Here is a 14371-nt window from a genome sequence, read left to right as displayed (position 1 = left end):
ATGTGATATGTATGTGTTCGATATTTGTATAGTTTGATAGTTGGAAATGTTGGCTAAAGGATCTTCAGTGGCTGGTGGCTATTAGCTGCCAGCTTGTGTGGCATTTCTCTCTCTCTCTCACACACACACACAAACACACAAACAAACACACTCACTCACTCACAAAGTTTGAGATGAAGGAAGTAACTGGAATGTATCTAGTGAAATGGGGAAATATCTGAACTGCGGAGCCAAGCAAGCAAGAGTCCTATAGGGAAAGACTCAGACAACATGCTGGTTTGTATCTGGGGAACAGATGCCATTTTAAAATTTAGAGCTATTTATCCAAGTGTTTCCCTGTACCCTCCTGCTCAGTAAGTATATTTGCAAATTGTCAAAGAGTTCAGCAACACCATATGTTCTCTCCATCTCAAGGAAACAAGTCTTGTAACAGGCAGTCCAGAACTTCCCACTGTTTGGGGGATTGGGAAGAGTGTATATTCATTCTCCTTCAGGAGAAACTCTGAATTGATGGCTTTGGGAAGAAGAAGAAGAAGAGGAAGAGGAAGAGGAAGAGGAAGAGGAAGAGGAAGAGGAAGAAAAGGAATGGGAATAGGACGAGGAGTTAGTTTTTATAAGCCAACTTTCTCTACAACTTAAGGAAGAATCAAACTAGCTTACAATCACCTTCCCTTCCCCTCCCCACAACAGACACCCTGTGAGGTAGGTGGAGCTGAGACAGTTCAGAGAGATCTGTGACTAGCCCAAGATCACTCAGCTAGCTTCATGTGTAGGAATGGGGAAACCAACCCGGTTCACCAGATTAGAATCCGCCGCTCATGTGGAGGAGTGGGGAATCAAAGCCGGTTCTCCAGATCAGAGTCCACCAAACCACTGCTCTTAACCACTACACCACGCTTGCTCTCAGATGTATGTGCAGAAACATCTCCTTGTCTCTCTCTCCCATCATCTTACCTAGGATTCTCCCACATTGTTCACCCAGGACTCCTCCTGTCCACACTGTTCTAGGAAATCTCTCCGATTTTTAGAGGGGTAGGCGGGCTCAACGTGAGAGTTCCCGAGAACAGCAAACTCGAGAGTCCAATTCTTCACAAGGATGAGCTGTGTTTGAACACTTCTATTCCCACTCCGTTGGCAGCCCGAACTGTGAAATTTCACAGGTATGAAACTGCGAAGGAAGAGTCCTTCCCCCTCCCCCGCGTTTGCAGAAAGCATGAGATCCTATTGCCGCTTTATTTTCGATCTGAAGCAGGGTGCTAAAACAGAAGCGTCGGCAAAGCCATGACAGCACAAAAAGTTTTAAAGTTACATGCTCAAAATAGGAACTTGTCCAGCTCGTAAAACTCAAATGAATCCGCAAAGGTCATTTATTCCCTTTGCCCTGAGACATATTCTGGAAATAGGGATGATTCCAACTTCTACCAGGATTCAACCCGCCACACGCCATTCCAATACAGGCAGCCTGTACTACAGAATGGAAGTTGCTTGTTGTGTTCTGTTGCCCCAGAATGTCAGCCCAGAACCAACAGGTTGAAATTAAATTAAAAGAGTTTCCATCTAGACATTAGGAAGAATTTTCTAACAGTTAGAGTGGTTCCTTAGTGGAACAGGCTTCCTCGGGAGGTGGTGAGCTCTCTTTCCCTGGAGGATTTTAAGAAGAGGCTAGATGGCCCTCTGTCAGCAATGTTCACTCTATTACCTTAGGCAGATCACGAGAGGGAGGCCATCTTGGCCATTTTCTGGGCATGGAGTAGGGGTCACTGGGGGTGTGGGGGATGTAGTTGTGAATTTCCTGCATTGTGCAGGGGTTGGACTAGATGACCTGGTGGTCCCTTCCAGTTCTATGATTCTATGCTTGCTTATTCTTTAGGCTCATTGTTGGTGCATCCTGAATATCTTTGGGGAGGGAACATGTTGAGTAGGATTATTATTATTATTATTATTATTATTATTATTATTATTATTATTATTATTATTAGGTCATCAAGTCCAACCCCCTGCACAATGCAGGAAATTCACAACTACCTCCCCTCCCACACCCCCAGTGACCCCCTACTATATGCCTAGAAGATGGCCAAGATGCCTTCTCTCTCATCATCTGCCTAAGGTTATAGAATCAGCATTGCTGACAGATGGCCATCTAACCTATTCTTAAAAACCTCCATGGAAGGAGAGCTTACCACCTCCTGAGGAAGCCTGTTCCACTGAGGAACCGCTCTAACTGTTAGAAAATTCTTCCTAATGTCTAGACGGAAACTCTTTTGATTTAATTTCAGCCCGTTGGTTCTCGTTTGACCTTCTGGGGCAACAGAAAGCAACTTGGCACCCTCCTCTATATGACAGCCCCTCAAGTACTTGAAGATGGTTATCATATCTCCTCTCAGTCTTCTCCTCTTCAGGCTAAACATACCCAGCTCCTTCAACCTTTCCTCATAGGACTTGGTCTCCAGACCCCTCACCATCTTTGTTGCCCTCCTCCAGCCATTGCCCATTCTGCAAGGGTTTCAGTAGCCACAGCAAAAGCAAACCCCGGGACCACTTCCCTGTCCCCACATTCCAGCTTGTCTACATATTTCTTAAATTGTAGTACCCAAAACCTAACACAGTACTCTAGGCGAGTTCTAACTCGGTGGCAGGAGGGGGGTGGTAGGGAGCTGCAGCTGGGATCAGCCGGCAAATGGGGGGATGGGATTCTCCCCTGTGAGTTTTGTGGGCATCTACTACTACTACTACTACTACTACTACCACCTTTACTCTGCTTTACTCTGCTCTTGTTAGGAGGCTAGCCATTCCTTTGCAGGAAGACAATAAATCTCTAGCACAGAAATCAGAACTCTCCCTAGTAGATTATTTGTGTTAATCTAAAAAGAAAATCACAGCTGAAACGGGACTGTAGGAGTACACAGCATTGGCTCGATCCAGCTCTTTGGTTTTGTTTCCAGTCCCGTTTCCCATTCTGAATAGTAAAGTGGTAGATTTTTCAGGCGAAGGGCAGACATCATTAAACAGCATCCTCATTCGTTCTCTTATTAGCCTAATGGCCCATCATCTTTTTCGTTGAGAATGAGCTCTCCGAGGGACCTTGAAAAGCACGGCTGCAGGCTTGCCGCATTTCCACTGAAGGGTCCTCCAGAGCTCTCGGCGAGGCTGTTTGTGACCACTCACCCATTTCAATGGTCTCCATCTTCATGGGAGCTCCCAGCAGGCCCCTTAATGGAACTTGCACAAGATGGTTTGGTTGGAAGCACACCGAAGCGTGCCTTCTTCAGTCCTCACAACTAGATAGTCTCCCCTTGAGCAGCACTCAGGCACATTTAACCGCACACATGAACACATGGAGCTGCCTTCTACTGAATCAGACCCTCAGTCCATCAAAGTCAGTATTGCCTACTCAGACTGGCAGCGGCTCTCCTGGGTCTCAGGCAGAGGTCTTTCACATCACCTACCTGCCCAGTCCCTTTAACTGGAGATCAGTTCTCCTGAAGAAAATCCGGTGAACTGGATTTGTTTCACCGCTCCTACATATGAAGCCAGCTGGGTGACCTTGGGCTAGTCCCAGCTCTCTCAGCCCCACCTACCTCACAGGGTGTCTGTTGTAGGGAGGGAAAGGACAGGTGATTGTAAGCCGGTTTGATTCTTCCTTAAGTGGCAGAGAAAGTCGGCATATAAAAACCAACTCTCCTCCTCCTCCTCCTTTTTCTCCATGTTCCTTGGGTGTCCTCTGAGGCCTAGTCCTACGTGGCCCACCAGCCAGAGAATGAGACAGAGCCTGCCTGCTGCAGAGTCAAAGATCAGCTGTTCGGCTGCCAAATATGAATCGGTCTTTTCTGCACTGCTGAAACGTAATGAGGACGCTTCAGTGAACACTCTAGGTTGTTTAGGTGCATGAATCGCTGAAGTCACTTTGCTGGCACCTTCCCAGGCTGCCCTGTGGTTTTTTGAAAAGGCACCACCCGGGCACGTGCGAGACGCTGCCTCTCTTAATCCGACTAAGTAACACCGCTACAACTTTTGGCAACCGAAGCAAGGATTCCATTAAGCCAACAAAGAGAGCCCGAATGACGGGCAATGGCAGGGATGAGGTAATGGGTCGCAGAAGGGGGACGGGGGAAATGTAGATGATGAAAGAGAGAGAGAGGAGGGAGGCTGAACAATCTATGGATGCCCTCCTCTGCACGACTGCTCCTGAAATATGTTCCAGAACCTCAAGCGCTCCTCAAGCTAGTGGAGAGTGGGGAGCTGACTGTCCGTTTGCGAACACCACGTGTCAATTCCAAAAGAACTTGAGAAACTTCCATCAATTCCAAGCACAATCAAAAGTTCTTGAGAGCCAGCATGGTGTTGAGAGCCACCGTGGTGTACTGGTTAAGAGCGGTGGTTTGGAGCAATGGACTCTGATCTGGAGAACTGGGTTTGACTCCCCACTCCTCCACATGAGCGGCGGAGGCTAATCAGGTGAACTGGATTTGTTTCCCCACTCCTGCACACGAAGCCAGCTGGGTGACCTTGGGCTAGTCACAGCTCTCTTCGAGCTCTCTCAGCCCCACCTACCTCACAGGGTGTCTGCTGTGGGGAGGGGAAGGGAAGGTGATTGTAAGCTGGTTTGATTCTCCCTTAAGTGGTAGAGAAAGTCGGCATATAAAAACATCTTCCCACATCAGAAGAAGCGAGAAACTTCCCCATCTGTTCTACCTGACATCTTCCAGTGTGGTGTAGTGGTTAAGAGTGGTGGTTTGGAGTGGTGGACTCTGACCTGGAGAACCAAGTTTGATTCCCCACTCCTCCACATGAGCAGCGGAGGCTAATCTAGTGAACTGGATTTGTTTCCCCACTCCTACACACGAAGCCAGCTGGGTGACCTTGGGCTAGTCACAGCTCTCTCAGCCTCACCCACCTCCCAGGGTGTCTGTTGTGGGGAGGGGAAGGGAAGGTGATTGTAAGCTGGTTTGAGTCTCCCTTAAGTGGCAGAGAAAGTCGACATATAAAAACCAACTCTTCTTCTTCTTACCTTCAAGCACCTTGGGGCCAGAATACCTGAAGGACCACGGATTTCCCTATGAGCCAGCCTGGCTCGGTTAAGATCTCCAGTAGAGGTCTATTGTTAAGATCTTCGATAGAGGCCCTATTTTCAGGGGATCTCACCCACTGAAGCAAAGTCAGTGAGCACAGAGGTTGTTGTGGCGCCACACCTGTGGAATGCCTTCCTTGTACCTGTTCCTGCATGGATTGTTTTCAGTCTGAATAGCCCCGATTAGCCTCACTGCATCAAAGATTCAGGATGTGCAAATATCCCTGGGTCATTTTTTTGTACATATCTTCCTATTTTTGTCAATTATTTGAGTTCTCCATTTCTTGCTCTTAGCTCTGTACACTGGTTTATATTATGCATTCAGGTCATACGGCTTTTATACACTGCATGTATTTTATAGATCGCACGTGTCATTATATGCATAATGTGTGCATAATGCTGATTTATTGACGTCAAAATAATGCTGGAAAAATGTGTACAGTTTACGAGCAAAATTCAATGCGGGGAAACAGAAGGGACCAAAAAAAATCATGGGTTTGGATTTGTACAAGGGAAAAGCCAACTCAGGGTGGGGATTTAGGGGGTCAAAAGAGAAGGATCAAGAAATTCAAGGGCACCTGAGATCAGAAAAGAGTGTGTGTGTCTGGGAGCATAAACTAGGGTTGCCAGGTTCCTCTTCACCACCGGCAGGAGATTTTTGGGGTTAAGCCTGAGGAGGAGGGCGGGGTTTGGGGAGGGGAGGGACTTCAATGCCATAGAGTCCAACTGCTAAAGTAGCCATTTTCTCCAGGTGAACTGATCTCTGGAGATCTGATCTCTGGAGATCAGTTGTAAATAGCAGGAGATCTCCAGCTAATACCTGGAGGTTGGCAACCCTAGCATTAACCCATCCTTCCCCAGTCATCTGAATGACTCATAGAATCATAGAATCATAGAGTTGGAAGGGCCCACCAGAGCCATCTAGTCTAACCCCCTGCACAATGCAGGAAACTCACAAATACCTCCCCCGCACACCTCCAGTGCCCAGAAGATGCCCAAGATGCCCTCCCCCGCATGCCACAGACTCTCCATGCCACAGCTGTGCTTAGATTTTTTTGTGTAAAATGCAGGAGATCCTAACCATGTCCTTCCCCAATGGGCCAAATGGCACCCCACCAGCCTGTTTCAGGTCAGCAAAATGAAGCAGGGGACAGAAGACTGAAGCTCCTTCTCCACACATGCCACAATCATGATCTGAACCGGGCAATCGGGAATTGAGAGGAACCTGCCTGCCTCTCACACAAGGTAGGGACCTAGGGTTGCCAACCTCCAGACAGTAGCTGGAGATCTCCTGCTATTACAACTGATCTCCAGTCGATAGAGATCAATTCACCTGGAGAAAATGGCCGTTTTGGCAATTGGACTCTATGGCATTAAAGTCCTTCCCCTCTCCAAACACTGCCCTCCTCAGGCTCTGCCCCCAAAATCTCCAGGTATTTCCTAATCCGGAGCTGGCAACTCTACATGTGGAGGAGCGGGGAATCAAACCCGGTTCTCCAGATTATAGTCCACCCTTCTTAACCACTACACCCCGCTGGCTCTCTGGGATCAGACTGTTTTAAAGTTATTTCAGTGTTATTTTATGTAATTTTAATGTTATTTTAATGATTTGTGTCATAGATTGTGAGGGCCTTTGGCCACAAACAATAAACTTTATCACTCACTCACCTGGAGAAAATGGCCTCTTTGCCAATTGGACTCTATGGCCCTGAAGTCCCTCCTCTCCCCAAACCCTGCCCTCCTCAGGCTCTGCCCCAAACACTTCCTGCCGATGGTGAAGAGGGATCTGACAACCCTATGGGGACCCCAGTCCCAACCTATTCCGTAATGTATGAATCAGGGTTAAGAAGGAGAGCAATGCCTTAACACTTGGAGACATCAGTCTTTCCACCACTGATATCAGCTCTGGATGGGGTAAAATGATTGTTTAGATGCTGGAAGAGTTTGACTATGGAACAGTCCTGGGAAAGCCGTTGGCAGGAGGCAAGAGTTTTTGCACAGACCGCAGACAAGATTTCAAATGACAGCATCCTATCGGGGAGGATAATAAAAGTGTCAGCGTCGAATCACCTCGGCACTGTTTCAAGGTCAGTTATTGATCACCACATAAATCAAGCCGCTGTTTTTTTCCCCGGTTTGTTTTTCCCAAACGGCCTGGCGCATTCCAGCCGCCGAGCTAATGGAAGACAACAACCTTGAGCTTCACTTTGGAAAGGCTTTTAACAGTAAAGATCTAAGGTCTAAATTGGTGCCCCTTCCCCAAATTGCCTTAAATCCAGTGGCACAAGTGTGTGTGTGTGGTGTGTGTGTGTGTGAGAAAATTAGCTGAGGCATTCCTTCTTATCTGTTCTGTTGTTCTGAAGACCAGCTCCAAATTATGGGGGTCACTAGCCAAGATGCCCTTCACTAGCCCCACACTATGGACAGCAAGCAAAACAGCCATGCATAGAAGACCTATATGCCCCCAGACCCATCTGTCCACCCACCCATACATCCATCCCCTGTTCTAGCAATGCCATAGAGGGGAGGGACTTCAATGCCATAGAGTCCAATTGCCAAAGAGGCCATTTTCTCCAGGTGAACCGATCTCTATCATCTGGAGATCAGTCGTAATAGCAGGAGATCTCCAGCTATTACCTGGAGGTTGGAAACCCTTAGTGGGAGGGAAAAACGAAGCTGGGAAAGTTGGGAAAGGCTGAGCGAACAAAGGCCCAGAAGGAAAACGATTCGCATCTATTTTTGCGTTAGTCTCTTTATTGTAAAGCTGTTTTTAAAATGCAATAAAAAATTCAATAAAATGCAGGGTCACTGTAAACATGCTAAACAGGATTGTGATTACGACAGCAGTAAATCCTGGCATAAGTGGCGCTTCCCTCATCATGTTTCACCAACATCCCTTATGTTTTATGCAGCACCGCAAAACCCCTGACACATGAGGCAAGTGCTGGGCCTACCCATTAATGTAGTCATGGGTAAGTATACCTGCACATCTAATCATTCTACATGGGTCGCTGCTGAAAAGGTAAACTGCTGACCCACCCAGAGATTGCCCAGGGCCCCTCTATGCCTTCTACTAGGTCACCTTTCTCGTCCACCACCCACAGGGCTGCCAGGTTCCTCTTCGCCACCGGTGGGAGGTTTTCGGGGAGGAGCCTGAGGAGGGCGGGGTTTGGGGAGGGGAGGGATTTCAATGCCATAGAGTCCAATGGCCAAAGCGGCCATTTTCTCCAGGTGAACTGATCTCTATCCATTGGAGATCAGTTGTAACAGCAGGAGATCTCCAGCTAGTACCTAACCACCCATATGCCCTCACCTGCCTGTGCATCCTTCCTCTGTCCACTTCCAAGCTCTCCCACCACCTGTGGTCACAGCTGTCCACACTGCCTACATGCCTCTTCCCTGATGATGCTAGAGAGCCATTGCCATGGCCACCAGTAATGCTGATGTTTTGCGCGTCACCCACATGTGTCACCCACTTAGGGTTCCCAGATCCCTCTTCACCACTGGTGGGAGGTTTTTTGGGGCAGAGCCTGAGGAGGGTGGGGTTTGGGGAGGGACTTCAATGCCATAGAGTCCAATGGCCAAAGCGGCCATTTTCTCCAGGTGAACTGATCTATATCGGCTGGAGATCAGTTGTATTAGCAGGAGATCTCCTGCTAATACCTGGCAGATGGCAACCCTACCTTATCTGGCAGACCTCCTGCCGGCAAACCCCCCCCCCCCAATTCCACACCACTGCTTGGTAGGCCAACGGGGGGAAATGAAGAAAAAAATGCTATTACATGGATGGTATGATGTCATTTCCAGGCCAAGGCCAGAAGTGACATCATACTGCTCTAATAATCAGTGGAAACTCTATGGTCAAATCCTGGCAACCCTAACTCTAATTCTCCTTGTTCGGCATTCACAGTCAGACTGTGAGCCGAACAGGGATCTTTTCGGATTATATCAAGCAACTCTAGCAGTTGCCAAACAAATTTGCAGATGCCTGTTGGTCAGAAGCTCACACACGGTTGGGGGATCAGCTGGGAGTCGACTTCTGACCCTGCCGACCCTGCAAAATAGCTAAACAATTAATATTCCAAAAGGGAGAGGAGAAATATATCCTTTCTCATGAAAACTGCAGCAGGCCTGTGCTTGTCCCATTTATTTAGTTAGAATCTTTCTGTTCCTCTTTTCCTCTTATCTGAAAGGTCTCCACCCAAGCATTTAAAAAACCATAAAATGACAAACCTCTTAAAACAACAGCTTTTAAGAAATTCCTTTGGAAGAGTGCTAACCGAGTGCTAAAATCAGATCAACCATCCAAAGCTTGAGAGCATCAACATGTTTTAATGTGCTACCTAAAAGAAAACAGAGCTGGTGCTGTCTTGGTGTGTGATGAATACATGCCAACCTGACAACTTTAGACTTTAAAGTGATTGATGCCTGATGACCTTTGGATTTGATAGTTGTTGTGAAGGCCACAGCAACCTCTGAGTTATTTCACTGCCTTTGCTGGAACCAAGACACCTTTTTGTGTTTTGACGGTTAATGCTTGGCTGAGAGTCAAGGCCAGAAGTGTCTAGTTGTTATGAAAATGGAGATGAGCTTTTTCCATTCAAGAGTGTACGTGAAGCAGGATGGAATCTGAATAGAAGGCAGCCATGGACTTGCAGAGGAATCAGTGAAATACATTTTCTAACAGTTAGAGCGGTTCCTCGGTGGAACAGGCTTCCTCGGGCAGTGGTAAGCTCTGCTCCCTTGGAGGTTTTTAAGAAGAGGTTAGATGGCCATCTGTCAGCAATGCTGATTCTATGACCTTAAGCAGATGATGAGAGGGAGGGCATCTTGGCCATCTTCTAGGCATGGAGCAGAGGTCACTGGGTGTGTGCGGGGTGAGTTAGTTGTGAATACCCTGCATTGTGCAGGGGGTTGGACCAGATGACTCTGGTGGTCCCTTCCAACTCTATGATTCTATGATTTGTGCTTGCGCTCAGAAGCTGGGTATCCATTTTAGCAAATAAGGGTTTGAAAAGTGCCTATCCTGAACCCAAACCCAAAAAGGACGCTCCCCAGGGAATGGTTCTTGTTCTGCTTTGGAAGTAGAAATAGTCAAGAGATCTGGGCTTCTCATCAAGAGAAGCCCTGACTTCTCATAGTCTGCACCTCCTCACAGGAGTATATATGACAGGGGTCTCTTATTCCACAACTGTGGGGCCACCGCGAAGAAGCCCTCATCCCCAGACATCACCCACCTAAGATCTGGAGAAATGAGCCTCTAGAATAAGTGTAACCTACAACTAGGGTTGCCAACCTCTAGGTGGTGGCTGGAGATCTCCTGGGATTACAAGTGATCTCCAGGCAAGCAGTTCACCAGGAGAAAGTGGCCACTTGGGAAGGTGAACTCTATGGCATTACACCCCATGAGTGTCCCTCCCCTTCCCAAACCCTGCCCTCCTCAGGCTCTGCCCCCAAAACCTCCAGCTATTTCCCAACCCAGAGGTGACAATTCTACCTACAACAGACTTTCTTCTTTTATGCAGGAGGGAACGTCTCTTCTGTTGCCAGAGGTGCACAAATCATTCACACTAATGAAAATAATGTGGGTTTTTTCCCCTTCAGAGATATTTGATTTTAATAGGGCAATCCATGCAGATTTAATCAGCTAATTACTCCATTAAAACTCATGTAATTAATTGACTTTTTAAATTGGGTGACAGCCCTCAGATAAATATGTCCAGGACACCGAGGGATATAGATATTCATTGAATTCAGAGCTATGAGGAGACCTAGAGGAGGACTTTGCCTTGTGACCTGCCTCAAACAACAATTTGTGATTTTTCTCTTTCGGTTTCCCCTTATTAACCTCCCCACCCATTCCTAGTCGTGCGATCCTCCAGCATGTTGTAGTGGTTAAGAGCAGTGGACTCTAATCTGGAGAACCGGGTTTGATTCCCCATTCCTACACAAGAAGTCAGTTGGGTGACCCTGGGCTAGTCACAGTTCTCTCTGAACTTTCTCAGCCCCACTTACCTCACAAGGTGTCTGTTGTGGGAAGAGGAAGGAGAGTGTAAGCCGGTTTGATTCTCCTTAAAAGGTAGGAAAAGTCGGCATATACAAAAAACTACTACTACTACTACTACTACTATTACTACTACTACTGCTGCTACTAGGGTTTCCAGCCTCCAGGTACTAGCTGGAGATATCCTGCTATTACAACTCATCTCCAGCTGATAGAGATCACTTCACCTGGAGAAAATGGCCGCTTTGGCCATTGGAGACTATGGCATTGAAGTCCCTCCCCAACCCCCACCTCCCTCAGGCTCTGCCCCCAAAACCTCCCATCGGTGGTGAAGAGAGACCGGGCAACCCTAACTACTACTACTACTACTACTAGTAGTCATATCTGCGCTTACAACCATTAGGTCACCCAGTGGCTTAATGCAACAGCAAACAATCATGCATCAAAAATTGCAACACTGAAGCCAATGCTATAGGCCTCTGTGCCAAATAAAAATCCCATAATCTGCTCAACCACTGTTGAGCTGAGCCGAGCCTGGAAATGTGCCCCAGCAGAACGTTCTGCACCTGTTTCCTGAAAACCAAACATGACGGAGACATGCTGAACACACTCAGGAGAGGGCTATACAACCTTAGCGGGGGCCCTGAAAAAGCCCTATCGCCTCTATTGCTACAATGGAACTAACGAAAAGGGAAGAAAAAAAGAACAAACTCAACCTTAACTAGACAAAGAACCTAAAAGTTGAGCTGAAAATTATTACAAAATGTTGATATTATTTATTATACAGTGCATGCCAAATTAAAAACACTACGCCTTAAATATACAGGCTGATCAGTAGGGTTGCCAGGGCCCTCTTCGCCACCGGAGGGAGGGTTTTGGGGCGGAGCCTGAGGAAGGTGGGGTTTGGGGAGGGGAGGAACTTCAATGCCATAGAGTCCAATTGCCCAAGCGGCCACACTTGATGTATCCCTATGTGGAACTAGTTGACTATCCGGAATTGATGAATGGCAAGCATGATATATTGAAGCTGGAATTTTATAAATGATGAATGAACATTAAGAATAAATATTGATTGCAAGAGGGACTGAGGAAGAACTTGTGTGAAGAATTCGAAACGTCCGTAACCCGTTGTGTCTCCGGCTTTATTCAGTGTGGATTCCTTTGTTGAACCACTTCACATGAAGTCTGAACTATTCACGTCCATATAGAGATTGTTTCCACTGAGAAATTTTATATATTCACTAGGATAGTTTATTGCATAGATTACATGTTAGTCTTTGTACAATGTTTACTATTTTTTCATGTAGCTATTAATACCAGTTTTTGCACTGTAAGTATATATTTCTTCGCCCCTGTGCTGACTACCTGGAGGTTGGCAACCCTACTGATCAATTAAAAGAATGTATTAAAAATGTTTCTAATTTTCCAACATAGTTGATATCAAAAGTCAATGTAGATGACCAATAAATAACCATATGCGTTTCAGCCTATGTGGCCTTCTTCAGTGGTCATATATACATTTCCACGTAATAATTTTTAGCTCAACTTTTAGGTTCTTTGCCTCTCTTGCTACACCTCTAATTGTGGGAGAAAATCCAGATCCGACAATGACTTATGGCAACGAAACTAGGAGTCATTACCAAGTCTTCCCCATAGGAATATGCAAATATACCCGTTTAATTTCTTTTGCATTTTGTACACCATTGTGAGCTTTTCTACCTTGTCCTTTCCCCCCTTTCTGATGCTAATGCCTAAAAAGTATCAATTTTAATGTTAATATTTCTATAGATTTTGTTTGTACAGTTGGGGAAAATGAGTCTGAAAGGAGAACCCCTTTCAGAAAATGCAAATGTGGCCAATGGAAACATCCCTACTTACCAGCCAATGTTGAACTCAACGTGAGCATCAAAGAAACCAACCACCGGTGACGTTGCCGCTTTCCAGCCTTGGATTCTGGCTCGGATCAGGCCTTCTCGTTTGTTGTTTCGCACTATTTTCACCAGTCCTGGGTATCTCTTGTGCACATACTGGTCCAAATTAAACTTCAACTCAACTACAAAAACAAAGAGACAAATAGATTTGATTGGAATTTATTATACTTTATTTTGCATCCTCCATTCCTATTGCTCTGTTTCTAACTGGCTGGCTGTCATGCAACAGGGCCATCCTAATTCAAATTAGCAGTCTTTACTTGGAGGACTCCCCAGATATGCAGAAAATTGTGATTTTTTAAATTAACCAAAACTTTTAAAAAGTCCTTAACCACCTTCCCAATGAGGGCTAAATATTCTCTGGAAGGGATGGAATACTGAGTATCAATTAATGATATAGATAAAACCATCAAAGATGCTCGAGTTCACCCAGTGAATCCTAGGAACATATGTTGCTCCTACATACACAGGTACCCATTTAGTTCCATGGAGGGAACATTTCCATGTATTAATTTGGGGAAAGGTACTGCATAAGCACCCTTTCCATTCATATGAAACAGGAATTCTGCAGGATTGATGTGCCGAAATTGGCTATGCATAAACAACAAGGGGGTCATAGCTCCATGGTAAAACACATGACTGGTATGCCATCTCCAAGCAGGAAACCACATAAAGCAGCTCTCAGTTGCATCCAAATTAGTTTTAATTAACACCTTTCTCTCACTAGGGACAGTAGATGGCAAACACGCACATGCTAAGAAACAGAAACAAACAAACAAACAGCTGTTATATATGTGTTCACCGTTGTCGCTGTTGTCGTCCACCAGAATAATCTCCTTGAGCAAGTGGGATGGGGTGTGATTCACAACGCTGTGTACGGAGCGCAAGATGACAGACAGGGCCTCGTTTACAAAAATAAAGACCACCGAGATCTGGGGCAGGTCCTCAGGATAGGACATCTGTTTGCACCTAGAGAGAACAAAGGAAGAGCTAAGAGCCAGCGCGCACTGGAAGGAGGAAAGTCTTCGTTTTGACCACTCTTTCCCCAGGAAAATGAACATATCCAATCATAGTGGCTGGATGACCCACACAAACTGACCATACGTAATACCATGTGCTCACTTTGGTGTATATCACATGGAATGGTTTTTAACGTCCCCTCCTGATGACTTCGACCCAGAAATCCCCGTTTCAATTTTGTTTTGTGTTAATTGAACCCATAATTCTTTAGCTTAGTCCCATTTTCCTTTTCCTGAAACCCAATTTTACCAGTAAAATGCATTTTTCAACATTCTTTGTGCATTGATCAATCAGCACTCCAAGTACATACATTAGATATACAAATTACATATGCTATGTATGCTGCAT

At 46.1% G+C, this 14371-nt stretch overlaps 1 protein-coding gene across 1 annotated transcript in view; it reads right to left on the bottom strand.

Moving 5' to 3' along the window:
* Positions 1 to 14371, bottom strand: part of GALNT9 (polypeptide N-acetylgalactosaminyltransferase 9) — a 180467-nt gene that overhangs the window by 92592 nt on the left and 73504 nt on the right. The window contains exons 3-4 of the mRNA XM_056859407.1: positions 13806 to 13972; positions 12951 to 13125 (exon numbers count right to left, since the gene is read on the bottom strand). Of these exons, the coding sequence (XP_056715385.1) occupies positions 12951 to 13125; positions 13806 to 13972 (342 nt within the window). The remainder of the gene's footprint in view (positions 1 to 12950; positions 13126 to 13805; positions 13973 to 14371) is intronic.

Source organism: Euleptes europaea, chromosome 13 (assembly GCF_029931775.1).
Source record: "Euleptes europaea isolate rEulEur1 chromosome 13, rEulEur1.hap1, whole genome shotgun sequence".
NCBI lineage: Eukaryota > Metazoa > Chordata > Lepidosauria > Squamata > Sphaerodactylidae > Euleptes > Euleptes europaea.
Note: the sequence above shows the minus strand (reverse complement) of the source record. Positions and strands in the feature narration are given on the sequence as shown.